This window comes from Synchiropus splendidus, chromosome 11, assembly GCF_027744825.2.
Source record: "Synchiropus splendidus isolate RoL2022-P1 chromosome 11, RoL_Sspl_1.0, whole genome shotgun sequence".
NCBI lineage: Eukaryota > Metazoa > Chordata > Actinopteri > Syngnathiformes > Callionymidae > Synchiropus > Synchiropus splendidus.
In genome coordinates this window covers 5,266,343-5,294,099 of record NC_071344.1, presented here as the reverse complement: position 1 = coordinate 5,294,099, position 27,757 = coordinate 5,266,343, and the positions used below count along the sequence as shown (strand labels likewise).

Sequence of the window (27,757 nt, the reverse complement as noted above, 5' to 3'; positions counted from 1 at the left end):
ATGTTTCAAGCTGGCAACACACAATGACATTTCCGACAGGACTTTTAATTGACACTAATTGTGTTTCTCAGCCAGAACAAATTCCGGTGTAACGAGAGAGAATTGAAACAATGTAATTTTGATTTGCGGTTAAAACTTCTCCGAATTGAAAGCGCTCTTCTTTTTCCCCGCAGGGGCATGTGAGCAGAGTGGTGATCTGAGTCTGTGCAGACTTGTAGATGCTGCTCGACCTCCATCCTCATCCCCTTCTGCTGCCGAAACTTCACAGCGCGATTGCCCACCACACCCCAGCACCACGCCTCCATCACCAACCCTCTCCCTCACCCCCTCCCTTGGCACCGATCCTTCTTTTGGCCTGAAAGCAGCTGCCTGCCCTCCTCTCCATGAGACTCCGACTGTAGAACCCCATCTTCACCACACCCCCGCATCACTTCCCACCCCAACTGTCACCTCCTGGGACCAAGGAGTTACCCAAAAGTCCTCCCTTCCGCTTTCTATTGCCCATCCTCTTTCAGTGACAATGATGGAGCCTGGGAATGTGCCGCCGCTTGCGGAGGACCCTCTCCTGCACCCAGCCCGCACTTGTATTGGGTGCTTTATTGAGACACGTGACAACACAGGCACAGATTCAATCCAAAACCCATCGCACGACCCAACCACAGATCCAGTTTCCGACGCCGGGCTTAGCGTACGGTTGGGGGACGTGAGCCGAGAGGACTTTTCTGACATTAACAACATTAGCATTCAGTGCCTAAGCCATGCAGGGGAGGCAGTGAGTCACTATGGAGAACAGCTCCTCTCTGATCAGCTGCTTCCCTTTCCTTTGCCGAAGGGATCAGCCGAGACTAAGCGTGCTGATGTGAGCAAAACAACTGAGGACTGTGAAGATGCGGAAGAAGACCCAACAGCCAAGAATCTGTACGAGGGACTGTTACTGGACAAAGTGAGTGGTGAGGAGGTTCTGCTGGCCAATGCTGGTCAAGACTGGGGCTACTTTGAGTCCTTCATCAGCGAGAGTAAGATGGAACTGCTCGACCTTTGTTCTAAAAACGAGCTGTCGGTCAACCTCTTCTCGGAGGAAGACGTGGACAACTTATTTGATGACGAAGACGATGACTCAACATTAAGCAGTGATGTCTGTTCACTGAAGATTCGCTATGAATCATTCCAGGACAACATGAGGGAAAAAACAAACGTGCTTCAGGAGGAAACACAGTTCAATTTCTTCCCCAGTGTCCTCGCCAGCTGTGCTAAGAAAGAAGAAGGCGGCGAAGTTTTGAGGAGGAGCGCCGATGAGGTTCAACCAAAAACCGACGAGCTTATCCTGGAGACCGGGCAGGATGAAAAAGCCAATGACTGCAGTGGACAGAGTCCACTAGATGGCTCCCAAGGTTCACCTATGTCTGCGTCCAAGGTTAGCTACTTGATGGACTTCAATTCTACAGAGGAGTCTGGTGAATTCAGCGATGACAGCTCCTGCACCGGATCCTCCTCTGACACGGTGCACGAGGGCAAATTCAAGAAGGGCCCCTCGAAAAGATTCCTTAGTCCCTCCAACCCACTCAATTACGGCTTACGCTCCAAAAGAAAGGTACGATACAGTGATGACTACTTATATGACGTTGACTCACTGGAAAGCGAAAAGAACGCGGAGAAGAAGGAGAAAGTCGTCCCGGGTCAGAAAGAAGAGGAAGATGTCGATTGGTGCCCTAAAAAACGTCGGAAATCATGTCGTAAAGAGCCGCCAGTGGTCATCAAATACATCATCATTAACAGGTTCAAAGGAGAGCGGCTCATGTCGATTAAATTGGGCAAATTGGACCCTGTGGAAGCCCCTATTAGTTTAACCGCCAGCACAGTTAGCAAGTATGAGATGCTAGCGCCTCTGAAGGACTTCTGGCGGGAAAGACAAAGGAAGAGACAGGAGCAGCTGCGACTTGCCGCCAGAGATAAGCAGCAGCGTGGTGTTCATCTAAATGGCCGACACCATCGCCCTTTTAACGCAAATCATCCCAAAAGAAAATACAAGATTGCTAACAGAATTAAGGTTCAGAGAATTCATGCTGTGGAGCAATCAGCAATAGCACAGGTGTCTCTTCAGACTAATCCGGGCCACGAAGGTGTCACCAAAGACGAGGTTATGGAAGCAGGAATAATAACAGCTCTAGGCGCACCTGTCACATTAGACTCTCTCATGCACACTGTAAAAACCAAGAGCCGCTCCCAGGAGATAGAGGAGAGAGAAAGGAGAAGGCTGGGTGAAAACACCGTAGTCAGGATAAAGAAATTCAAAAGTGAAGCCCGGCTGAGGAGCCTGAAAATGAAGGAGGAAGGTGAGACGGCTGGGAGGGTGGCAAATGGAATGGATGCTTGTGCGATTGGAGGCCGGATTGAGGATGCCGTCGATGATTTAGATCATCAGGCAAAAATGAACTTAGCTTCAGTCAAACCTCATTTCACTGACACGAGTGCCGCGTCTCACACATCTGAGGACAAATTTCCCTTCATTTCCTCAACATGCTCCTCTGATAAAGTGCCGGCTTCACAGGAGGTCGAGTCTGGTGTCCCTGTAATCCCAGGAGGATACCTGCAAACTCTATTAGATGCCACAGACTCCTCTGGAGGAGCTTCTATTACATACTTCCCTCAGCAGGCCAACCGGCAGCAGTATCCAGTCGGGCTGTCCCTGGAAGAGAAACAGTTTCCGTCTCTGCAGCTGGCGCAGAGCTGTGTACTCTCCCCTCCGTCTGAGTCCGAGCTCCAGCAATCCCCTCAAAACTGTCCCAGCTTCCCCCAGATGTGGCACACACAATTGTGTCCCGGCAGCCAAAACTTTGGCCCCGAAACCCCGGAAACTCCCATCCTACCCAGCAACTTTTCAGCTTCTGTGCCATTAAATGACAGCATGCCCGTGACTAACTACAGGCAGCTGAGCCCTGAGGGCGACGGGCTGATGTATGAGAAGAACTACCTGACAGAAACTGGCCTTCAGCCTGGGCCCGATATGCCGGTGTGTCAGTCCGCTTGTGTTGAGGGCCAGGTGCGATACCAGAGAGGGTCCTTGTGTACAGACAATGGCAGGCTGATCAGCTACGACTCGGTCGGCTCTTTGTCGGCGTCCTCCAGCAATTACAGCTCTTTAAGCCTCAAGTCTTGTGAGCGAGAAGGTGAGGAGGAGGGTCGGGATACGTTCCTGGCTCACTGTAGTCCAAAAGTGGTGATTCAGCAGAGTGTGGACGCCCTCACGCCTCTCAGAGAGTCCTCAGACCTGCTGGATATCTCTAACTTCACACCTGACAAGTTCAGACACTCCTCCCTGTCGGAGCTGTCCCCACCTGAGACACCTAACCTGTCTCCTCAGGTGGTGGGGCGAGACATGAAGATACCTGCTAATGTTGGAAAGTACCAAGAGGTGAATGACATGACTATGGACTGCAATAGGGAAGTGAAATGGAACTGTGAAGTCATGCAGCAACAGGAGCATACAGGCAACGCGTTCACCGCTGAAGATGGTCACCTGCTGCACAACTTCAACAGTGAGGACGTCATATGCTTAGATAAGAAGGAGCTTTGTGGTAGTGAGTTTGACGAACAGACAGGTGAAGCTGCAAAGAGCATCAAGTCCAAGAAGAAGGGGAGTTGTAAACAATCAGCTGCCGGACAAAGCCCAAAGAAAGTCAGAGGCCCCAGAGCTCCCAAGTCAGAGAAAGTCAAGACGCCCAAGCAAAACTCTCGGTCGACCAAGAAGATAAAGGCCATGCTGGAGGGGAAGGCGGCGAAGAGCCAGGCTGGCGGCGCCGGTCTTAACGATAGTTGCAGCACTGGAGACTGGTCCGGCACCGGCTGGTCAGAAAGCAACAATCTTGTAGCAGATGACCAGAGAGAATTCGAGGAGCCGTCCAACATACTGTCCAACATTGTCTCTGGCATGGCCGAGGTCCAGAGGTTTATGATGGCATCCATTGAGCCACTGTGGAATCCCATGTCGGAGGCCTGCATGCCCTCTGAGGCCAACAGCCTCAACCTAAAGACACTGAAAATCCTGGCTGGCACCGAGGCGGACCTGAAGAAGAAGGGAGCCATGCTAACGGGCGCTGGGCGCGGCAGAAAGGCCGGCGGGAAAGGAGTGAAAAACCAGTCCAAGTTCAACCCCGCTCACCCCCTGTTTCCCCAGCTAGCTCTTGGCTGCAACATGTTCGACAAGCCCAACTTCATCAACCCGGGGCCCGCGCACAAAAAGCTGTACCGCCACAAGACCAGCGCCAAGTTCCCTCGGATTGAAACACTGAAGGGGAAGCGAGCTGAGAGGGACCCAAATAAGGACATAGCACTGATGACCTCTTTTGAGAAACTGAGGTAATATTTCGTTCTCAGCCGCTGTTGCACCCCCTTCTCTCTTTCCCCACCACCTGCTCAGCCCTTCCTTCCAAGCATACCCACACTGACGCTATGCCAGAGCTGCATGACTACTACGTTCCCCCTGACTACTCCCAATCCCTTTTAATCTCCCGAAAGAGGAAATTAATATCTGCATGAAAAACTTCTTGTACTTTGCAAACTACCTATTGAGTGATTGTGTCAAGCTTGATTGAGATTTGAAACAACCATGGCTGCATTTTTCTTGCTTTTGTTGTTTAAGCTTCTGTTTGTTCTTCTTATTGTTGTTTTGATCATTTATTTTTGTCTGAAAATAATAGAATAAGCCTTGAATACAGTTCTGTCGCCTTTTATGAGGAACTTTTGTTTTTGTATTTTCTCTCTGCAAATCTATCTCCTCTGAATTATGTATTTGCACCCTCTTTTCCCTAAAGATGTAGCTATACAAACAAATGCATTGAGTGACATCTACGCAACCCTCCTCCTCATCTGTTTTTGTATGCAGAATATGGATGTCCTGTTGTTGCTGTCCTTCATACACTGCCTGGCTCATTTCAAGAGGAAAACCTACTATAATGAGCCGTATATAAGCCCAAGACATCTTGAAAACACAAGATGGGGACCATTTTTTATTGACGACATATCAGACATTGTCTTATCCCAACCTCCCACCCCCCCACTCCAGGTTGGAATGTTTTTTTTAAAAGCTTTTTTTTCCATCTGGATTGAAGAGGAACTGACCTAAGGTTACATTTTCACGCCTTGCAAATTCATGAAAGCGCCACCCTAAGAGTATTTTTGTCAATGTTGTTGTACAGGAACATGCAATATTTGCAAAAAAGATTATTATTATAACCTGAAATCAATGTGCCAAAAGTAACAATGCTGTGTAAATGACCTCTGATATATGTGTGAATATTGGTTGTTCCTCTTTTTTATCCACCTGTTTGAGTTGGAGTCTCCGACCAATGCAGGTACACTTCATTTGGGACTTTTCTGTCTTCTCTGATGAAAGGCACCAACAGCTGGCAGTGGTACCGCCACGTACTCAAACTAATCAGGAGGACTTTGAATCCTCCTCGTTTCCCGATACTTTGTCTGCCAAATTCAATTTACCTCAACATCACCTGGCACTGAGAAGCGACAAAAGAGAGACAAAGAGGAAATCTGCTCTGAAGGCTGCAGTACAAGACGAAGATAAATACAGAGATGTTCAAACATTCTTTCTTTTGACCGAGGATAGTGTAGAACAGATGATGGGGTGAAGCAATTAAATGGTTTGCCAGTAGGGGCTTTCTGAAAACCTGTTTTGCAGCACAAATTCAAGGCAGTTCATCACACACGCGCACGTCTTTCAACTGTGAGTGAACAGCTCCACTGCGAATGTAAAAGTGGTACAGTGATTTGGTGAAGGGAGGAAAGCATGTGGAAGCTGTTTTTAATCCTCTGAAGAAAAGACCATGATTTGAACATTTTCTCGTATGTTTCGGATTTGTGTTCCATTTTTTTTTTTTTTTTGCGTTGTTTCAACATCCATATCTTTATCTCATCGTTGTTCTGGAATGACTTCAGTCTCCAAGTCAGATGCTCGTCATCAGAGTACCTGCTTAAAATGATTCACCTGTGTTTTTGGATCGTCTGCCGGCAAATATTGAAGACATCACGTCTCTGGGCTTGGCAGCTGTTCACACGTCTGCCGGTTTATGACAATACTGAATCATCAAGTGTGTCTGGAGGGTACTGTCAGAGGTTTCAGTTTTTATTTTGAAGTGTGCACAAACCTACCAGATGGCTGTCAAAGATCCTGCATTGATTATTGATGCTACTGATAAAAAGTATTGATCGACATCAACACACAAGAGGTGTAGTACAATCTGCTGGTGGAGTAAAAGCTCCTTGACTCGCCACAGAAACTAGTTCTCACTGCTGGTTCCTTTTATTTGGTCGTTGCTGTTTCTTCAGAGTCGAGGTGGCGCCTTCTCCTGGCTGTTTTCTCCAATCATGAGGGCGACCAAAACACCAGCGTGGTACTGCCCCGGTGAACCGGTTTAGAAAAGCCTTTCCGCTAAGCTGTGCAATTGAAGAGATTTTCGATCCGTTTAAAAAAAAGAAATACCATGCCTTTCTTTCTTGCACGCTGTCTAGTCATCGTGTCATTGTCTCACATTGGATGGCATTTTTCGTGGCCACGCCTTGGTGTTCTCGAGTGTATCAGGGTTAGGACCAAGACAAGCTGCTGATGGAAGCTCCACACGGGCTCACAGCCCACTGAGTCTGCCTTCTCTCATTCCTGCCTATTGTCAAATTGAATGTAATTCTCATTGTTTTTTGTTTCTTGTTTTTTTTTTTTCTATTTGAGTTGATAAATTGTGCCACTGTTGAGCTGCCTCATTTTCACGGTGCTAAGGAAGGTGACAAATTCTTCTTTTGGTTTGATTTAGGGGGTTTGTTTTGTTTTCCTCAGTTAAAAAATAAATGCAAAATAGATTAGGTATCTAACCCTCTTTATGAATGTATATTAAAATGTTCTGTTCGATGTTCTCACGTCACAATTCTTTGACATTGATTGGAATTACTTTTGCTCTTTTCATTAAAAGATTACCGAGCTTTATATATACTGTCTAGAGTTGTTACCAGATGGAATCTTAATGAACTCTTGACACGACAAAATCTTGTATATTTTTTGTGTGCCAATTTGTAACATATTTTGTAAGTGTATATTTTTCTTAGAAAGTGCTGTGAAGTATTTGTGTGTGTGATTAACCTTTTATGCGCCTTTGTGGGCTGTGGAAAGGATATAAAATGACAAGTTTCTGGTTTTAAAAACCAAAATATGAAAGTATCAACAGAAAACTAGAAATATTTACATTTTGTTGGAAGTTTTGTAATAAGACCATGATCTTGTTGTGAGAGTGTTGTGTTACTGTGAAAAACACAAATAAGCAAAGAAAAAAAAAAAAGAAAACTTGGAAAAAATATAATTTGTGAACAATTTGCTGTTTTATAGATTTTCATGTAAATTATTTGAGTATTATTTTGTTTTTGTTGTAACTGTTGCAAAGGTTTTAAATATTTGTGATCAAGCCTGTATGGTGATAATGTAATATTGGTAACTTGCTGAGTTTTGTAATAATGTTTATGGAGTAAATATACAAATTAAAATACAGTTTTGAATGCTGCTTTCTGAAGAGAGTTGGGTTGTGTTTTTTACGCTTTTATCTGTACTTTGGATGCGGTCGCATTCCCGTGCAACTGGGAAAGGTGGAGGACTGTCCTCCTCTTGGTGCCCCTCACATCCTCTTACACTGCGACCTCCCGAGGAGATGAATTTTAAAGAATGATACCTGTCCTATTGTGGCCCCCTGTGACCTTTACACCCCCCCCCTTGTCACACCAACCCTTGTCATGTCTTCCTCCAATGCATCCATGAACCTCGCTGGACACATTCCTCTTCTTCTTTGACCTGGTTTCTCCATCTCCAACATCCATGGTCCCACATGCCCACTGTCTCTCCTGTCCACACCAACTGGTCCCCACATGAGCTTTACCTATCTGATACTGTTTTTAATCTTGTCCCTCACCCACCTATCATGACTCCCTCCACTGTCCTGTCCTTTTTTTTTTAATCGTAAAAACCGAATTTTAGATTTTTCCCCATGATCAGAAAATGATACACAGCATGCAAAATGTGCCCTTTAGATTTTTCAGTATTTTTTATTTAAATGATTGCACTTACAGGTAACTTTATAACTACACCCAAACCTTACTTTGCATTATTCTATGAGGGGATTTAAATAACTGGTCCTTGTATCTCACCTGTCAAAGTCCATTAACAAGCAGTTTATTTCAAACCTGTATCAAATATACAACAACAGCTCTCCCACTTCAATATGGTTTGAAAGATAGAAAAGGAGACGATAGAATAATAACTTATGTATAATAACTTATAACATAATTTCTGCCCTTTTCTAATGTCCTTTTTTGCGAGACAGAATGTCAGCTTTATGTTTTAGACTTCCATTTTACAGAGTTGTGTCAGTAAACGTCAGCCAAGATTGTTGTAGACTACAGATGTGGATCACTTGAAAATCCTTAAGTGAATCCTTGTTTTTTTTTACCATGTCATTACATTACATGTCTATTACCTGACATTTCTGAACGTCTGAGTCAATACTCCTCATTCCTGTTACTTAAGGAAAGTAAGGAGATGCACTTTTATGTAATATTTATCGGTGTGAAAATGATCACAGATGGAGGAAATAAAACACATCTTTTGTGTCTTTTTATTTTAGGATCATTTGAAAACCAAAGTTGTAGCCTGGCTCTGTCATTTTTGGAGAATCCAACTGGAACTCATGAGCAGACTTTGTCTCAGTCACCTCCTCACTACAGGATGAAGGAGGGACTTTCACCCACCGATAACAACATGACGACATTTTTCAGGGGTTTGATCCCTGCTTTGAAAAAGGCGTGTGAACACAGCCCAAATCATTAGTCCGTTGCTGTTTGCTAGTCCAGAAGCCTCTTAGAGGAGAGGCATTTTAATTTCTGCACGTCTGCCTCATGTTATTTTAATGTCATATCTAATTAGCACTCAGGGTCAGGCTTTGCTGGAGTGACTGCTCATCCATAACTCTGAGCCGGGCCGCTGCGGTCCGCGCTGCAACTCATCCTGGCATGCTTAATTGGAGCTGGAGATACTGTCTCAGACCATAAACACCGCCTGTGATGTCTGCCTCTTCAATTGTCAGGTGCTATTAGCTTTGTTTTGCTCTTTAGTCACCCACAACAGATAAGAAAGCCAGCTATACATGGAAGGGCTCTGTGGATGCTTCAGATGAGATCTCCATTATTTCAGCACGTGGAACCATCCGCAGCTTCCTCATTAGCCGGGCTCCGTGTGCTGGTGTTGAAATTAAAATGGGCTTTTGTTGGATGGAGTCCGGCAGATGATGCCAACGATGAAGTTTTTATGATCAAAAATATTTCCTCTGTAAACTGCTGATACATAAATGGCACAGTGGCAAAACGGAAGCGCAAAAGACAAATTTGCAATACGGAATTTAACATTCTATTATTTTCAGGAAGAGATGGATTTAAAGGCAGAACATCTCAGGTTCAACTGCAGCTTGAGGAATCTCTGAGGTCGCAGTGCACCATGGGTTTCCTCTCATGTAAACTGTGAAGAAGCCGCATGAGTGGCTGTGATTCAACTTGTCTCCTGCCTCTCACCCTATGTAGCTGGAAACCTCAGTCTCTGCAAACCTATTATTGGAAGAAAATGAATTAATATTTAGCCACGTGTAAAAAGGTGATTAAAAATAAAATATTGTTGTCCCTAAAATACAAATAAACACCACCTTATTTTGGTCGGAGGAAAAGAAGCTACACTTTGGGAAACTGGAATGAGAGTCTGCTGTAAATTTAATTTTGTACTGTAGTAAAAAGGCATTCGCCAGAATTATTACGCCCTTACCACCACCACCTGACATTAAAAATGTCTTTCAAATTTCTAAAATAAAATCAACTTGCCTGTTTTGGTGCTATCCTGCCACTGTAAATGTAATAGAAGTACAAAGTTAAATGTTCGTTTTCCTTTTAAAATACTGCAGTGCTCTGCAGGAAGTGCTGTGTAATTCATGTTATAGTAGTATATATTTTTTATTATTAATAAGCAGCAGAGACTGAACAGAGGCAGAGAAACAAACCTATGTTTGATTGCATTCGACTGAGTCACGCTGATCACTGAACTCGAGTGACAACTGAATCATTGGTTGAGCAAACTCTGTGTCCCTTCTTGGTCCCATCAGCAGTGCAATAATTCAGAAATGAATTTAGAAATATCAATGAAAATACAATTGGAAGAAAGCATTTACATTTTTGTTTTCCATTTTATTTCAAGTAATTTATTCCCATATAGTTTCACCTTGTTTATTTGCACATTTATTTACAAACTCTTACTTGGCGCCTTTTGTTTCAGGTGTTAACTGGGCTGCTCTGTGATACTTGTCGTTCATCATCCTACTCTGATGGGAAGCGTTAGTAGTTCCCCGATCCGGCCACTTGAGGGAGACAGTTACGATTACAAATGCTGCTTAAACTCGATGCGCCTCACTGGTCTTCATCAGGAAGCATTGTTCAATGCTTTAAATTATGAATGATGGGGTAAATTAAACGTTGAAATAATGCCACTCGCAACAAAATGACTTGCAACAACATTGTACTATAGCCTGGAACTCTTTTTAATGTGTATACACTGTAAATATGTTCAGATGATTCTTCTATTCTATTCTATTCTATTGTGATCTTAGCTCTTCAATGTTTTCATTTTATTTTTTATTTAGTATGTTTTTTGAGTAACATACTGTTTTCACTCTATTTTTGTATTCACTTATTTATCTTGAGTCAGAGTTTTTGTAGCGAAAAGCAATTTCCCCCGGATAAATAAAGTAATTCTGATTGTGAAATCTGTGATCATGACTTCCACCAGCACCACCTGAGAGACTTCTTAGAGTCCAGCAAACCTGAGACTGAGTCTGGACTGAACCCACCATGAAGACCAACTGCCTTGTGCAAGGAAGCGCACAACCGTCAAACCCACAGCTCCACAAACCATACTGTGGTGCTTTGGTGACCCTTTCCAACTCCAATGGTTGTTAAATGCTTGTGTTTTAATTGAGACGGGTGGGAGACCGGTTCACACTTTAATTGGATCTTTCGAGCCACAATGTGTTTATATCTGAGGTTCACCAAACACCTACCAGATGGCCGCCTCCTCGCCCCAATCACCAACCCCTCATGTAAACACACCACTCATTTGAACAGCCTCCATCCATGTGGGATTCATTCAACTGTTTCTAATATACAAATTAAACAAAAAAAAGAGAAGAAGAAGCAAGGAGTCGGGTGCCAACTCTGGCCTTGGCAACTGAGCTGTGTCTGAGCTGCTGTGACGACAATACTTTCAGCATCTTTATCCGCACATTTCTTGGCCCACGACCAACGCGTTATCCAAGTCTGAGGCCGTCATGAGCCTCAGTCCCGTTATGCACCACATGTATCAGACAAAAGCGCTCTCTGAGTTGGATGATAGAAAACAAGAAACGGTGTTCATGGAAGGCGTTAACGATGTGCAACAGACCATGCAATTTTTCACCACTAGATGTCACTGTTGAAGCTGGGAGGCTTAGTATGCTTTGTACGCCGTTTATATATAAGTGATGAAAAACTAACCTTAGCCTATTGTCCGATACCCGTGGTAGCGTTGGTGTCTATTATTGACGTATATAAACGTTTTAAATTAATTTCAATCAATTGATTGAAAAAAAAAAAAAAGATGACCTTGTTTAGTTTACCAGAACATACATAAATGATCAGATTATAACTATTATTTTCTTAATTAATTTATTATTATTATTATTATTATTTACAGTCGGGTCGAAAGCGCCCCAGTGTTCACAACAAACACCTCGAAATGACGCTCGCATTACCGTGAGCAATATTTACCCTGGATTTAGTCTTGCAGGCTGCCGGCCCACATACACACGCTCGCAGACAGATACACACGCGCACGTGCGCTCGCAGTGGGTGACCAGTGTCTGCCTGCGAGGCACAGTCCGGGGAATCTTGTCCCTCGTCATTTCCGGAAGATCTTTGTAGCATTCCTCCAAGAAAGAAAATGGACTCCTGTTTATCAGAGATTATTTAAAGAACAACTGGGACACTCGCCGATACACCTGTTTTCCCGACAAAGGTAACGTATCAGACTTGTGTGAATAACTTAAATGGCTGTTTTTAATGTTCAACCTCATTTGATCTTGTTTGCTCTGGTTCTGACTGCAAACGTCATTGGCTCTTGTCGATCGCTTAGTTAGCTTGCATGTATTCGGTCATCGATAGAAATCCGTATTTGACCACTCGACACCATCCAACATCATTCCGGACGCTACGACTGTGTCCGACACGCCAGGGGGGAACATTGACACGGAGGAAACATGCACAGCTGTTACACGACAAGCTTACGGGAGCCTGCTCGTTTGCTACATGGCTAGTTAGCTCCGTAGCATCTAGCTAACTGCTCTCGTACACTGGCTCACTTTGTTTCAGACTGTTCTGTGTGCACCATTACCACCAAACTGGCTATTTTCCTGTGATCTCAATCTGGCAGGTGTGAATAGAAGCATTTCATCGTGTCCTGTTTTGAGTGGAAACAATGCTAATGGTTGGCTAATGTGATGATGCCATTTTGTTTTTATGTTGACTGGGTATCATTTGAGTGTCGCATTACAGTACAATAAGACAAGATGGTGATCTGACGTGCTTGTAAATAAATTTATTTGTTTCCTAAATCAATACTGAAAAGTAGTTTCGAACCATTTAGAGATGGTATGAATTGCTTTGCCATGTCCACATTGCTTAGAGCCTGACAACCTTCCATAAACAAAGTTGTTACATAAGCAAAACTAACACTATTTTATGTAGTACTCAGGTGTTGTAATGTGACCTTCTCAAGCACATTTTCTGTGCTACCTGCATATGAACTTCAAATTAACCATTCTGTTCTAACCTAGTTACTGTCTTGTCTGATTCTGATCATTTGTGTTTGTGTTTTCAGCACCTTGATCTCTAAGGAGTCTGTAAACTCATTCCCTTCCTTGTGGTTTCCTTCCGGGTCAATGGAAGGGTCTGACAGCTCAGAGCAGAGCAGCAGCGACCAGCTCGCCTCTCAACGCCGGAGGCAACTGGACCGCTTGGACAGAGAGGAAGCCTTCTACCAGTTTGTCAACAATCTCAGCGATGAGGACTATCGTCTCATGAGGGATAATAATCTGTTGGGAACCCCAGGTGAGGCTCTTAACAGACAAGGACATTCTTGTTTGCTAAACAACTTTCCTTACGAGATATGGTTATTACTCTTTCTGGGTAATTTATATTGCAAAAAGCAAAACCCAACAAATGCTCCAGTCTGAGGAGGTTAATATGGCATATGTCATCACAGTTTTCTTGTGAAAAGAAGCTCCAATTTCTTCCATAACAGAAATATATTTCACTCAATTTCTGTCACACTGTGTCAAATAACACAATTCTAATTTTTGCTTACCACAAAACAAATCAATATCCCTCTTTGTTTGCTCCCAAAATATAGATGCAGACAACTTTCTATTAGCTCCCTCCAACACAATTGATCCTGTGCATCACTTTTGGATTTAAATATTAGACAACCACACGACTGTTCCTGTTTTAAACAGTGTTGTGAGCATTTCAGATAAGGTGTAATGCTGGTGCTGTTTTACTTTGTGAACATTGCCTGAACATTTGAATTGGTGATTAGATGATCGCTTCTAAAGATGTCTCTTAGTTTGTTGTAATCTGCAATTTGATGCTGTTTTTCCATCAAACTTTAGCAGCAAACACCACAGTCTGGTGACTTGCGGGTTTGTGTGGGTTTGAGTACAAAGATGAATATCCACATGGTCATGTGTAAAAGTTAAAACACAACGGTTGATGTTGAGTTGTGGATTAACATTAGCGCACCCTTTGTGATGAGGCCCAAACCTAAAACAGATGCTATTTTTTTAGGCAGTGATGTTTTGCTGAGTGAAGCACACGTTGACCTCCAAGTTCTATTTAAATATTTGTGGTACAAGCTGCTCCAGCACTGTCCTGTGGCTGAAACCAAGAGTCGTTTCTGATAAAGTCACTGTGTTAAAATATCCAGCAGCCTTCACAATACTGAAGACACGCCATCCGTTTCTGTCCCAGAACAGTGGAAAGGGGATTATATGTTTGGAGCGTCTTTTAGTGGAGCAGCCTGCAAGCAGAGGGCATTGAGTGGACAGTGGCATGCCCTGGTAAGTGCCGAGGTTTTTGTCCTGTTGCTTTAAGAAGCAAACCTGCAAGAAGTGTATCTTTTTACGAGATTTTTTTTCTCGTATAACTATTTTAGACAACCAATACATCAGCTTCCCAATTCTCTTATCTGGTATTGAAAATCTGTCTACCTTATAGGATAAAAAAAAATCATGTTTGATTCGCCAAAACCTATTTGTTCAATTATTCCAATCCAAAATAATAAAAAGAAGTCAATAATGCATCCACATTCACAAGTCAGAATAGTAGGATGTTGCTAGTCTGAAGACCGAAGGTCATCATGTGGATCAAGGAAGGAGAAGCGTTTAACTGGTGACAGGTTTATTCCTGGATCTCTTTCATGTGTAAACCTAAGGGTGGTGGATCTGGTCTCAACAAACACTTGAACAGCACAGCAAAACTAGTTCTGAATGGAAAGGCTGTGGTTTGCACCTTGTCCTGTTTCAGCTTGGTGACACTTGTCTTCATAAACAACGAAAGCTACAGAGGATACTGAGAATAGCTGCTGTATGTTTGCTGCTGCTGAGCGTCAGGGGTCTCGACCCCGTTTTTCTGTTTTTCCTTCATTGAACCTCATTTATGTGTTGACCTCTGTTACTTGACAGAACTGTTGTAATCTGCTCCTTACATCTCTCTTTACTTTCCAATTGCAGTGTTGTAAAACTTGAATGTCCTCGGGATAAAAAAATGGCTTATAGGTTGTGAATGAACCTATTGTTTGATGTGGTGCTGGGGTGGAGCCGTAGCATGAATTGTAATGCGTTCCACTTTTTTTTATTATTTTTGTGGTCATTTTGCTTGCAGGAGAGGTAACAGAAGATGAGCTCTTAAGTCGACTTCAACAAATTAAGGATGCACCAGAGCAGCAGAGTAATCCACCCAGGACTGAGAGTGCAGAAGAGACTAGTGGTAATTGTTTTTGTTTTTCCCAAACATTTTTCAACTAGAAGTCTATATAATTGTGCCAATGTAATTCTATGCCTTTCTTTTTTTAGAACCACCTGAAGGTTCTGAGGAGCCTGCTAATGGAGACAGCCTGTTGGACTGGTTAAACACTGTTAGACGCACTGGGAACACAACCCGGACTGGCCATCGTGGCAATCAGTCCTGGCGTGCAGTGAGTCAGACAAACCCCAACAGTGGAGATTTCCGCTTCAGCTTAGAAATCAGTGTTAACCGAAACTTGGCTGAACAGCAGGCGGCTGCGGAGCGGGAACAGGCGTCGCAAGAGGGAGGAGCCACAGACCCGGCAAACGCTGAACCGGCTGTCCCAATGGAGGCTGAGGTTTTGGAGGAACCTGTCGTGGAAGAGGTGGCCGTCATCGTGGAGCCTGAGCCAGAGATAGAGGAGGTTGTTTCACAAGAGATTGAAGAGGAGCCTCCCAGTCCTCCAACACTCATTCCTGTGCAGCCAACGCCATCCCCTCCACGGAGAGGGCAAAGGAGAGCCCGAAGCCGAAGTCCTGAGGTGCGCCAAACCCGGGCTCGCACGGCACGCAGTCGCTCCCCGCTTACACGAGATCCACTGCAGGAGCTGCGTGTTCCAAGCTTCATTCAGAGCTCTCCTTCCCCCAGCTTGGAGAGCAGTCCTTCTCCTGTGCCTCAGGTGGAGGGCAGCTCACGGACTCGACAGCACGTCGTTTCTAGGCAAAGCACTGTTGAAAGTGACCCACCGCTGCCTGGGGCAGGCGCAGAACCTGCCTCTGATGCCCAGAATCTTGTGTCTCAGGAAGGAGATGCTCCGGGTGCGGAAGGGGAGGGAGGTGCAGCTGGGCGCAGGCCCCCAACAATCATGCTCGATCTTCAGGTACGCCGCGTGCGCCCAGGCGAGTATCGGCAACGGGACAGCATCGCCAGCCGGACCCGCTCACGCTCTCAGAACTCCAACAACACCTTTCTCTATGAAAGCGAGCGTGGCGGCTTCCGCAGGACTTTCTCTCGCTCGGAGCGCGCTGGTGTCAGGACCTATGTCAGCACCATCCGCATTCCCATCCGCAGGATCTCCGACGCAGGTTTAGGAGAGGCCACCTCCATGGCGCTGCAGTCCATGATTCGGCAGATCATGACTGGTTTCGGTGAACTTGGCTACCTCATGGATTCGGACTCTGATTCAACCGATTCAAACCGTGGCGCAACCACGGCGGCCGATTTGGCCGAGGCCCTCAATAATCCAGATGCGACATCTGCCGCAGCAAACGCAGCTGCTGCTGATGTGGAGGAGCCGCCCGCTGCCGCCACCGCTGCGGTCGCAGCTGCCGCCGCCGCGGCCGCCGCAGCTGCTGCCGGGGTCCGGGCCAGGACACTCGATGCTGATGTAGATGAGACTCTGGCCACAGCTCCACCCTCCATAGGTTTCAGACCCCGGCCCAGACCCCCCATCAATCTTGAGGAGCCCAGCTCGCTGCCCTTCCTCCGCCTTGCCCACTTCTTCCTGCTCAACGACGACGATGATGACCAGCCTCAGGGTCTGACGAAGGAGCAGATCGATAACCTCACCATGCGCAATTTTGGTGAGAGCGACGCCATGAAGACGTGCAGCGTGTGCATCACCGAGTATGCGGAGGGGAACAAGTTACGGAAGCTGCCCTGCTCGCATGAGTACCACGTGCACTGCATCGATCGCTGGCTGTCTGAGAACTCCACGTGCCCCATCTGTCGTCGAGCCGTACTGGTGTCTGCCAACCGAGAGAGCGTGGTGTAGGCCCGGCAGTGTCTCCGCCATTTAACCGTGTGGGGCTCTGGGGAAAGATGTCTTGTTGTTGCCCATCGGTGAGTTCATCCTGATGTTTTCACGGGTCCTGGGGCCTCACTCAGCACATTAGCTGCCATAGCTTCCACCTCTTAAGACAAGTCTTACAGAAGCCCAACGTTAGACACAGGAAATGCATGCTCTTCATGACCAAGGTCTCTGGTGCAATGGCTCAGGATGGACACATGAAAATCCAATCCATTCTCCCCCGACTCTTTGATCACAGCTGCAGCACATCACCATTCAATACGTCCCCCGCGAGTCACCCAACACCTTACTTAGGCCTCAAGGCGATTAGTACGCTCCCTTGTTGCGGTATTAGCTGTAAATAAGCTTGTACAAATCTCTCAAACATACTTTGTAATGGTCAATTGCTATTGGATTGTAAATGATGTAGACTCTGGCACCAAAAGTTTAGTCTTTAACAAACTCTGTCTCCTGTCATGTTATTTAAGATTGAATTGGTTCTTTACTTCCATTTAAAACTACATGTGTTTAAAATTATCAAGTGCTGATTTGTTTTGTTTTTTTTATTTATACATTTTACAAGGACGCTAGAATTTGATACCTGAAGTCTGTCTTCACCTCAAAGGGCCAATAGTATTGATGAATTAGGGATGGATTAGACTGTTTTCCTTTTTGTACGCTTCGGTCATGCAAGTGCAACTCACGGGCAATAAGAACTGTTCACTTACACTGCTGCTTCTCCCCTTGTATTTAATTCTTAACATCCAACCTGCGTTTGTCTTTGATTTTTAATTCTCCCTCTAGTCATGTTTGGTATTGTTTGGATAATTTAAGTTTTCTTCACTTGTTTTTGAGTGGACTTTCTTGAAATGCAGTCGAGTTTCATGCCATTTGCCGAAATCTTGTTTTAAATAACTACACATGAATGTACATACCACTGTTTCTGTTGTGAGCGGAGAGTCCCCAGTATCATGCCAAGTCTGTGAAACACCAACGCTCTCCGGCCCGAGTCAAGATGCCTGTCAGTGAGTCTACTTCCCTCTGCCTTAAGTGCAGGTGTTCCGCTCCGTGTGTGCAATACATGCAGATGAGAATATGGGCAAAAACAAACCGTGTTATATTTGTATACTATGTTTAAAAAAAAAAAAAAAACAAGATCATAAATGAAGACTATAAAATACTAAAGTGTTGAGAAACATTTTTATTTTGAGGTCTGTAGGTTTTTTTAATAGCACTGTTCAAGGAAACTCCACCTGGGAGAGTGGCACCACCGTGATGATGAGCTTTCCAGCTGTTGTTCCACTGTTAGATGTCTCTACCGCAGTTGTACTTCCCTCCTTGGGGAATAGTTTGAATGCAAGATTTTATGTCATTGTTTAATACCATCAATATGTGATTGATTGTATGTTCCCTCTTGGGCCATGCGTTATTAGTTTGGGCCTTGTTCTGTGTGCCACCCGCTACAGTGTGTGGCCCGGGTGTTTGAAATGAAACTAATCGCTGAATTAAACAAGTTGTTATGCTACCAACATCCAAGTATCGCATCTGAATTGTGTCCTCACCTGCGTTAGTCACCGTGCATTTGTGACGGTAGATGAGGTTCCATGTCCAGGTTTTCAGGGGCCACCAGTTTGCACAACAACATTTTCAATGAAACTTCACATCATTTCTGAACCAAGTGCACCATCTAGTGGCCCTGGAAAATAAGGACACTTTCTTCAATCTCGCAATACTGTACTGTATCGTGATGCCTCCTCCTCCTCACCTCACTGCCATCGATCTGAATATAATGCGCTTGGTCCCGAGCTACCTCAAAAGTGTTGCTGAATTTAGTTAATGAATTGATCATTGACTGAAAAGAATGTAGTCCATAGCTATCAAAAGACAAAAAAACAACAAAGAATTACATAAAGTAGTATTTATTTTATTTACTTGTTTCACTTTGTCACTTGGAAAATTACAGTGTAATTACATTGGAGGGATCAGTTATTTTAATTTACTCAATACGCTAAAACCCAAAAATCCTTGTTTCATTCAATTTAGTTTGTTTTATTTCAATGTGGTGTCAATTCTTGAATGTTGGCCTTTGATTTTGTTTTTAGGTAAAGCACTCAGTCGCCCTTGTGAGTCTGAAGGGTGCAATATAAATGATCTATTAGTGTCAAAGCAAGAATAAAATAGTAATTTGTTTTTAACCAATTCGCAAGGTTTAATGCTATTTAGTCTTTGGGACCAACAAACGCAGTGATTTCCGACATCTGTGCTTTCTGTCAGCCATCTGTTGGTTGAGGGTTCAAGACGTGAAATATGTTTAGCTAAAGGTTATGAAAACCAACAATTTGTATACGTACGCTCCATTCACATCTTGTGTCGAAACGTGTCGCTGTGGTCACACTTGAAACACCGCGTAAACATGACAATAATGTGGCGGAAGTCACGGGCTATTGAGATGCGTTGAACAGTAACAGCGCGACTCACCTCAAACACGGAAGTGGCCGCCTCAGTGTCGCTATGGCGCTGCTGCAGGGCGCTCGGAGTCGACTGGGGCTGTTGAGGCCGAACTTCCTGACGGTGGGTTCGTCTCACTAACGGCGCTGAGTGCTTTCAAAAGAGTCTTATTTTACGTCTGCGTTACAGTCGCGAGGGTTTGTACGGTTCAAGAAAACATGTCCCGTTCAAGTGAGCCACTTGGACCACCTGGTTCTGACGGTGAAAAGTGTCCCGGACACCATCAAGTTCTACACGACAGCGCTCGGGATGCAAGAGATCACTTTCAAGGTAGGTCCGCCGCGCTCGAAGGCGTCTACTGAGCTTTCACCAGCAGAGGGCGATATTGTGCAGCACACCCCTTGCCTCCTCCTCCTCCTCCTCCTCCTCCATCAGGGCGACCGCAAGGCTTTGGGTTTCGGGGTCCACAAATTCAACCTCCATCAGCTGGGAAGGGAGTTTGAGCCCAAGGCAAAACACCCCACATCAGGTTCCATGGACCTGTGCCTCATCACCAAGACGCCTCTGGCTGAAGTGGCTGCACATCTGCAGGTACACGTGTGTCAGCGCCGTGGTCCTCACTGGCAGCAGGTTTATGACACGTCTGTCGACTCTTCAGGTCTGTGGAGTGGAGATCGAGGAGGGTCCGGTGCAGAGGAGCGGATCTGTGGGACCCATCACCTCCCTGTACTTCAGAGATCCAGATGGGAACCTCATCGAAGTGTCCAACTATGACACACCCAGCTCAGAATGAGCGCTGGATTAGTTTGTTTATAGTTGGTTGACTCCTGGCATTTTGACTGAGAGCAGAGAATTCTTGTTTACAGATCCTCTTTAGAGATGTCTATTGTTAAATGTTTGGCTGATAGAACAACCCTCAGGGTATTCGCTACTTCATTTGGTTTTTAAAATTTTTATAAATAGTAAAATAGTATTTTTAGATGTATGTAATACATGTAATTACTGTGACATAAGAATGACCTCTGACCACATGACTAGTCGTGGACTGTAGTTGTAAATAGTGAGTCAGATTTTTGATAAATATTGATTGCAAACCAGCTACAATGATGGGTGCATGCATACTGTACGGGTAGATGGGTCATCAATAAAACAGAAATTCACTTGCCGACTCTCACTCCTCATATTTAAGCTGCGCCACAGATCCATTCCATTTCCATTCCATTTAATTTTAAATAAGAACAACGTGGGTGACATTAGAAAAAAGAAATGCCAGCAAGAACAAACGTCAAATATTATAGCAAATGATGAAATATCAAAATATAAAATGTATCCAGCATATATCAATAATATTGAAGGATATACTTCGACTTGTACTGCTCTTCCTCCAGAACTGTCTTGCGCAACACAAACATTTAGATTCATATTGCTAACATAGGACATATACACTTCTTCCAGTAATACGTGGGGGGTCACTGCAGCTGCGAGAGGAGGACGCTGCAGTCCGCCTGTGTGTCCAGACCCTCCACCAGCTCCACCAGCCGCTCCACCTGCGCTGATGGAAGCACCGCCCCTGCATTGCTCCTGAACTTCTTTCTCAAGCTCTCATTGGTCAGAGGGTTTCGCCAGTGACCGTAGAAGCTGTCGCAGCGCGTCGTCAGAACGTCACCGCCGAGGAGCGTCACCTGGACCTCTGCGTACATGCGGCTGAAGTTGGCTGGATTGTCTCCAGGATGCTCCACACGCACCCGGCTCAGCAGGGCGTGAAGCTCCGGACGATCCATTGCAGCTGGGCTGAAGGACTCCACGCTGACCTGGCCGTCCAGGAGAGCGCTGCAGGCGTTGAACTGGAAGGAATGGCGAGCCTGATGCTGGGACTCTGGGAAGGGTCTGTTGATGTACCTGGATAAGGGCACCCTGAGCAGGATGTCCTTCACCTGAGCTGGGTCCAAGGTCCCTGGGTCAATGCCCACAACCTGTTTATGGATAGAGACAGCAGCATCTGCCACCCAGTGCATCCCCAGATGTGCTGGGAACCTCTTGAAAGCCATGTCCTGCTGCTCCAGCAAGAACTGGTGCCCACAGTCCGGGGCCTCTAACGCCTGCGGAGCGTAGTCCCTGTAGAAAGCATCGAAGCCAGCCACGCCTTCCACAGCATCCAGGACCAACATGCTCGCTTCCAGACCGCCAGAGGCCAAGATGGCGGCTTCCAGCCCCAAGCGTGCGGCGTTGCCGATGTGCAGAGGTTTGGACTGAGTGGCGGCGTTGGCCATGGGGGCGCCGCTGAGCGAGGCGGCGATGGCTAGCGCGTGACTGCACTGGAGTGGAGTCAGAGACAGGAGGCGAGCGCAGGCGGCTGCACTGCCCATGGTGCCCACCACACTGGGAGGGTGGAACCTGGAGATGAAAAACCAAAGATTCTGTTTCTACACTACTCTTCTATCAAATAGTGCTCTTTATAGACTGCTCAGCCTGTCACTCCATTTTAGAGTGAATGAGTGTGACTCCACCTACAGACTGTCTTTGGTACTAAAGGTTAAGCAACAACAACCGGAATATTAAAAACAAGAATGAAATAAAAACAAAATTACAAAAAGAAAAATAATAGAAATATTATATATATATATATATATATATATATATATATATATATATATATATATATATATATATATATATATATATATACATCGTTTTTAAAAGGAATAATATAAAATAAAATATCAAAATATGATTACACATAAAGTAATAAATAATTACAAAACCCAAGTGCATCTGCAGGAAGTCACTCAGATCTGGCTCTGATAGACTTCCTGTGCCCGACTTGACCTTCCTCTGATGCACCAACCTCTTGGGGATGTTATGCGCCTCGGTAGAGAACCTCATCAGTCGGCCTTGGATCTCCACGCCGACGTTGAAGGCCAGCAGGAGGTGGAGGCCGCTTGGCTTGTGGCTCGCCGGCATCATGTCGCAGAGGGCCAGCACAGCGGGCAGCACGGCTCCTGAGGGGTGAGTGGCCGGGTGCCAGGTGTCATCAAAGTCCATGGAGTGAGTCTGTCGGATGACACCTATCAACCGACCTGTTTGAGTGATACATGGGTTTGGACTTGCTTGTCTCACCGCCACTCCGTTGACAAACGCCGCAAGGGTCGGCGAGAGCTTGGTGCCGCTGCGTCCATAGACTGAGCTGACGTGATGTGGAGCGTACATGTGCTGGCGGGAAAAAAAACACGCGTCACCCTTTCTGTACAGCACCGTGGCCTCTGACAACACCTGCTCCGGCTTCTCCGGTGAAAATGGCCAGTCAGTTCTCTGTCCTCTGCTCGCATCCTGTCACACTAATCCCTCAGGCCCTTCAGGTAGCCAGCTCCTCACCTGGCAGTGCTGCAGTGCCAGTTCAAACACCTCCGTTCTGCTGCCGAGCAGAGCCACGCCGATGCTGTCCAGCACCATTCTCTTACTGCGCCGCAGAACCACGGGGGACAGGTGCTCAGGCCTCACCTCACTGATGAACTTCCCAAAACTGGCCGTCACCGTTTCCTCAGGAAGTGGACTCTTCAACACTGTCGCACAGGAACCACAAGCCATGTTGTTCACTGCGCTTTCTGAGGTGACTAATGACGCAAATATCCGCAAACCCTATTTGTTACACTTTTTTTTATGTTTAAACATATATTTTACATATTGTTATTAAAAAAGGATATATATTTTGTATTTTCCAATTTGTATAAAAATAATGTAAACATATTCTTTCTACCTCACGGGCAAGATCTCAGACTGGAAATCATATTTAAGTCACATGAATAGCACAATATATTTTCACTCACTCACTTAATGTTCATAATCCATTCATTGTAGCTTAAATTTTTCTGTCTTCTGACCACTTCTGTTCCTCGCAATATTTGTTTTTATTTGATGATACATTATTATTGTTATTGTTATTGTTGTTGTTGTTGTTGTCATTCTTGCTAATGGTACTCCTACAACTACAAAAATACATCATTATTTATCATCATTATTAATAACGCTGTCTCTTTTCTGACTGCTCATAATAGTCTCATTTTCATGTCTCAGGTTATCATGCGACACTTCCGGTGACCCCATTCAGGTGACCTTCTATGATAACAGACTGATTTTAGCATGGAGGATGTGAAGCAATATGAAGCAGAAATAAGCTTTTGAAGAAACGTTTCTGGTAAAGAAGAATAGCGACAAAGTAAAGTACAAGTACAGTGTGTATAAATCTAAAAACACGGCAGGTTACCTTCCACTGCTGACTTGTGCATTCCTCTGGCACCCTGCAGGAGTCTCAGTGTTTTCTGTGGGATGGATAACAACGTGTTAAACAAGACTCTTCCCCCAGAAATGAATTGATCTTCAACTAAACTATGATCGATCATTCATATTTTGAACGCTGGTGACACCAACATTTAAACTCCTCTGAACTCTGCTTTACCTGCAGCAGGACCATCATCGTGTCTCCTCCGTCTCAGGTGTTGAGATGTTGCTGCCACCTGGATGAGGGACGACACGCTCCTTATATCGTCCACCTGTTACACAAGCAGTGATGTCGTCCTGGGTGGGACGAGGAAGGAGAAAAAATATTACCTCATTTTACCAGATTTTCAGCCGGAATTTCCTGAGCCTGTGTTTGCGTCATCACTGTCTCCATCAATGTAGTCACTGTCAGCTGCATTATTTCTATTCAGCGGTGGCCGTAAAGGGAGGGGGCAGTCTTTGTTATAGGTGGAGCAGACTCTCAGGTTGCAGACTTTTCTCCTGGGTCGGGAAATTCTCTGCAACTCCTCCTTCGCTTGGAATAACAGTATATATGGGAGGCTGCGGAGCCACGCGGTATATCTGACACTTCAGCAGGTAAGAGGCTTCATTTTATCATATTCATGCTGTATTTACTACTTGTGTTCTTAGACACATCCATAACTGCAGTTCTGTTTGTGTTATTTTTAGTTTAAGGTATATAATGTTGTGAGAGAAGGCATGTACAGTAGAGAATATTTGATCCAAACACAATGATGGGCATTTAGTACAACATATGGATTTGGGGCCAAGATAAAAGTGTATAGCTACATTTTTCATGAATAATTTCCCCCTCCCATTACTCTAACATATACATTACACTTGTTTTGCTTCAGAAAATTTTCACCATTTGTATTGAAAATGTTATTTTTTCTACTATTTTACTACTATTTTTTTTTACTATTTTTCTGTTTTATTTTCAATGAATTGTTAGTTTTATTTATACTATACTATTAGAAATGTAAATAAATAAATGTTGACGGTACAGAGCGATGTTGAGATAAATATTTTATGTTTCGGCTACTTTTATATGAGTGTGTTAAAGGTTTCCCTTGATGTTTAAAGAACAGCTGGGATAAATAAACAAAAGAATAAAAAAATCATTTTAACATTCTAATAGTTGATACTAGAATGATTAAGTTGAGTCTATCTTCACACAATTAAACTGTTATTTTTGTCATATTTCTGCAAAATATAAACTGAAATTATTTTTTAAAGAAAATGTAACTTTAAAATATGTTTCTCTCTAAACAAAATGAGAGATACGTCTTATATTCAGCAGAGTTTGAGGGCAAGTTCTCTTCAGGCACCGGTTCCTGTGTCGCTCCGAGGATTATGAATTTATGTGTTATGGTGTTTAATTCAATTCAGCAGTTCAATTCTCTGTTCTGTCATGGTCACAGGGGTCAGCAGGGGTGATGACCGATTTTCAGGGCTTTCCATCCAGCTTCTACAGCGAGCCTGGAGTTTTGGGAATGCTGTCCAACGGGATCAGCGCCTTCCACGTGATGCTGCTCAACTTCCACACGGCTCACACCGGCCAGGCCCCAGAAGGACTGGAGAACACTCTGGCAGGTGAATAAGACGGTCTAAGTCTAAAGGCCCCTCCATCATGCTGACTCCTCTCTGGTTCCTCAGGTGTCCACCTGATCCTGGTCGGAGGGTTTTGCCAACTGGTGGCTGGGCTGCTGTCCTTCAGGAAATACGACCATCTGAGCGCCACCGCTTTCATTGGCTACAGTGCGCTTTGGGGCAGCTATGGAGCCACGCGGATCTTCCTCGGCTCTTTGACAAAAACTGATCCACCTCTCACTAGCGTCAACAGTTCCGTCAACCAGACTGTGGAGGTCACAGCCTCCCGCCTGAGTCTGTCCCTCCAGGAGTCGGCCATCGCAGGTCTGACCCCCTACATCCTCCTCTCCGTCCTCATGGCCTTTTGCTCTGCCACAGTCAACTACATCATGCCCCTTCTCTTCGGGGCCATCACGGCTGCTTTAGCTTTCGAGGCGGCGGCTTTGGTGGCGGGATCCTGGGCTCTCGTTGTCTCAGGGGTGCTTGAGCTGTTCATTCTGATCTTTGCCATCTATGGTTCTGCTGCTCTGCTCCTGAAAGGTCTGACTCAGCGACTCACTCTGTGGGGATTCGGGACCCCCCTCTTTAACGTTCTCCTCCTTGGAACTGGAAGCGCTCAGAGCAGCGGCGAAGAGAAGGCGAAAGTGACAAAATATGCTGAGCCCATGGCCTTGGGTTTTTTCTGCGATACAGTGTCTGCCTTCATCTTTATCTTTTATGGCTCCGGTTACGTCAAGAGCCTGGGTTTAGGAGCCGTGTGGGTGTCCATCGTGTCCGTGGCTCAGGTTCTCTCCAGCTACTACTCTCACCTGCGCCTGGACTGCTACCACACCACCAAGTTTGGACTGCACGCCATGTTCTGGCTCATCAGAGCCTGGGAGGAATTCACAGCTTCTGTCTTGGTTGGGAGTGGAACCCAGCTGTCTGCTGGAAGAGAGGCCATGCTGGGAAACTGGATCTTTGTGGTCGCGTCGCTGCTGATCAGCGCTGTCAGCCTGAACATGGACATCTTAGAGCTGGCCCACAACCTCCTCTTTGTCATGGTCACGCTGTCCTCAACCCCCCAGATCCCCCCGCGACACCGCCTCACTTTCTGTGGCGTCGCCAGCTCCCTCTTCTCAGCGGCGTCACTCTACGGCACCTTCTCACGTCTGATCAACACCATAGCAGAGAAGTCCCTCATCCCAGTCGGACCTCCACCGGTCTCCACCAGCAGGCTCCTGGCAGCCTTTCGTTGGGGATCTGAAAAGGCAGAGGAGCAGAGTGGGACATCTGACGCCCTGTTTTACCTCACCAACGGCGTGGCTGCTCTTTCTGCGCTCCACTCCAGCAGCTCCAGTGACAACTCTTCCTTTCTTCACCTGACTCTTCCGTGGGTGATCATCTCTGGTGTCATCATCCAAGCTTACGTCGGCCGACTGCAAGCCACTGGAGGAGGCCGGTTCGCATCCGTTATCTCAGCCTTTTACGTCGCAGTGTGGGCGACTTGGAGCTGGTTCAGGTTTGCAGGTAAGATCTCAATGAAGCCACCTTTTTCCATGACGATAATCTTGGAACCCTTGTCTAGGTCACCTGCTTCTGCTGGGCTCAGGTTATGAGCTCACCGCAGGAGCGGCTGCCTTCCTGGTCATCAACGGCTTCCTGGTTCTGATTGGTTAGTGGGATGCTTTTCTCCTGAGGTGTGAAAGAGCCTTGTCTCCTCTCTCTGATCAGCTGTTTTTGCCTTCAGCTGCCTACCGTAACCTGGTGCTGGTCTTTCTGACGACGATGATGGAGCTTCTGCTGGTGTGCTTCCTGCTCTCAACGCTGCAGAGACTCCCGCCCCAGCTGGAAGGTGAGTCTCCACTCTGAACACCAACCCTGGCCGCAGCCACTTGAACAGATAAATACTGACAGACCTCTGCCAAGCAGCTCCTTTACACCCCGATTAAGGTTTCTGTTTTATGACTATAGTATTATTGTTATATTACTACCTTAAATTTATTTTGTCTGTATGATGTGACACCTATTTTTCAAATGCCATTGACCGCAATGAGCTCAGTGGGACAGCAGGTGGCAGTATGGTACCAGAAGGCATTTGCACATCAGATGGATGAAGAAGAAGTCATTTGTCAAGTCAGAGGGTCATTTAAAACACCACACCACACAGACAGACAGACATAACCTCCTTGATGGATGTAATTCCAGGAGGATTTGTAGTAATTGTTAAAGTGTGACATCAAATATTGAATATTAAATTAAATTAAATTAAATTAAATTAAATTAAACAAATGGCAGAGTGAGAGTTGCATTTTAAACATGCTGAACAAAACTAACAAACAAAACAAGGACACTTAAAAAATCACCCAAATATTACATATTTTATGAATGCAAATAATGATCCTGCACTTTAGATTAACTGGTATGAAATGGGTTAAAATAATCATGATGTAAAAGCTACATCAAAGCTATATTTTTTCT

The 27,757-nt window shown here is 45.2% G+C and overlaps 4 protein-coding genes across 8 annotated transcripts in view; 3 read left to right on the top strand and 1 right to left on the bottom strand.

The window, feature by feature from the left end:
• The window catches only part of nexmifb (neurite extension and migration factor b), a 68,471-nt gene extending 58,568 nt beyond the window's left edge, over positions 1 to 9,903 (top strand). Inside the window, exons 3-4 of one of the 2 annotated variants that reach the window (XM_053878689.1) lie at positions 174 to 4,356; positions 4,883 to 9,903. In XM_053878689.1, the coding sequence (XP_053734664.1) occupies positions 174 to 4,356; positions 4,883 to 4,967 (4,268 nt within the window). In that variant the 3' untranslated portion in view covers positions 4,968 to 9,903. Of the gene's footprint in view, positions 1 to 173 lie in introns of both variants that reach the window. The other variant, XM_053878690.1, reaches the window with a different exon arrangement.
• Positions 9,904 to 11,983: 2,080 nt separating this feature from the next.
• On the top strand, positions 11,984 to 18,507 carry rlim (ring finger protein, LIM domain interacting). Its single transcript, XM_053879953.1, has 4 exons — positions 11,984 to 12,130; positions 12,992 to 13,221; positions 15,052 to 15,156; positions 15,243 to 18,507. The coding sequence occupies exons 2-4, from the start codon at positions 13,053 to 13,055 to the stop codon at positions 16,946 to 16,948; spliced, it is 1,980 nt and encodes a 659-aa protein (XP_053735928.1). The 5' UTR covers positions 11,984 to 12,130; positions 12,992 to 13,052; the 3' UTR covers positions 16,949 to 18,507.
• Positions 18,508 to 19,419: 912 nt separating this feature from the next.
• Positions 19,420 to 20,541, top strand: glod5 (glyoxalase domain containing 5). 4 transcript variants are annotated; one of them, XM_053879656.1, is made up of 4 exons: positions 19,420 to 19,534; positions 19,601 to 19,741; positions 19,847 to 20,002; positions 20,070 to 20,541. In XM_053879656.1, the coding sequence occupies exons 1-4, from the start codon at positions 19,475 to 19,477 to the stop codon at positions 20,202 to 20,204; spliced, it is 492 nt and encodes a 163-aa protein (XP_053735631.1). In that variant the 5' UTR covers positions 19,420 to 19,474; the 3' UTR covers positions 20,205 to 20,541. The 4 variants fall into 4 exon arrangements, with proteins under 4 accessions (XP_053735631.1, XP_053735630.1, XP_053735629.1 ...); XM_053879655.1 differs by having other exon boundaries at positions 19,847 to 20,008; XM_053879654.1 differs by having other exon boundaries at positions 19,601 to 20,002.
• A 339-nt stretch (positions 20,542 to 20,880) lies between these two features.
• Positions 20,881 to 23,808, bottom strand: irg1l (immunoresponsive gene 1, like). Its single transcript, XM_053880045.1, has 5 exons — positions 23,673 to 23,808; positions 22,784 to 22,971; positions 22,529 to 22,621; positions 22,257 to 22,462; positions 20,881 to 21,805 (listed from the first exon to the last, which is right to left on the bottom strand). Exons 1-5 carry the CDS (start codon positions 23,806 to 23,808, stop codon positions 20,881 to 20,883), a joined length of 1,548 nt encoding a protein of 515 aa, XP_053736020.1.
• Between the last annotated feature and the right edge of the window lie 3,949 nt (positions 23,809 to 27,757).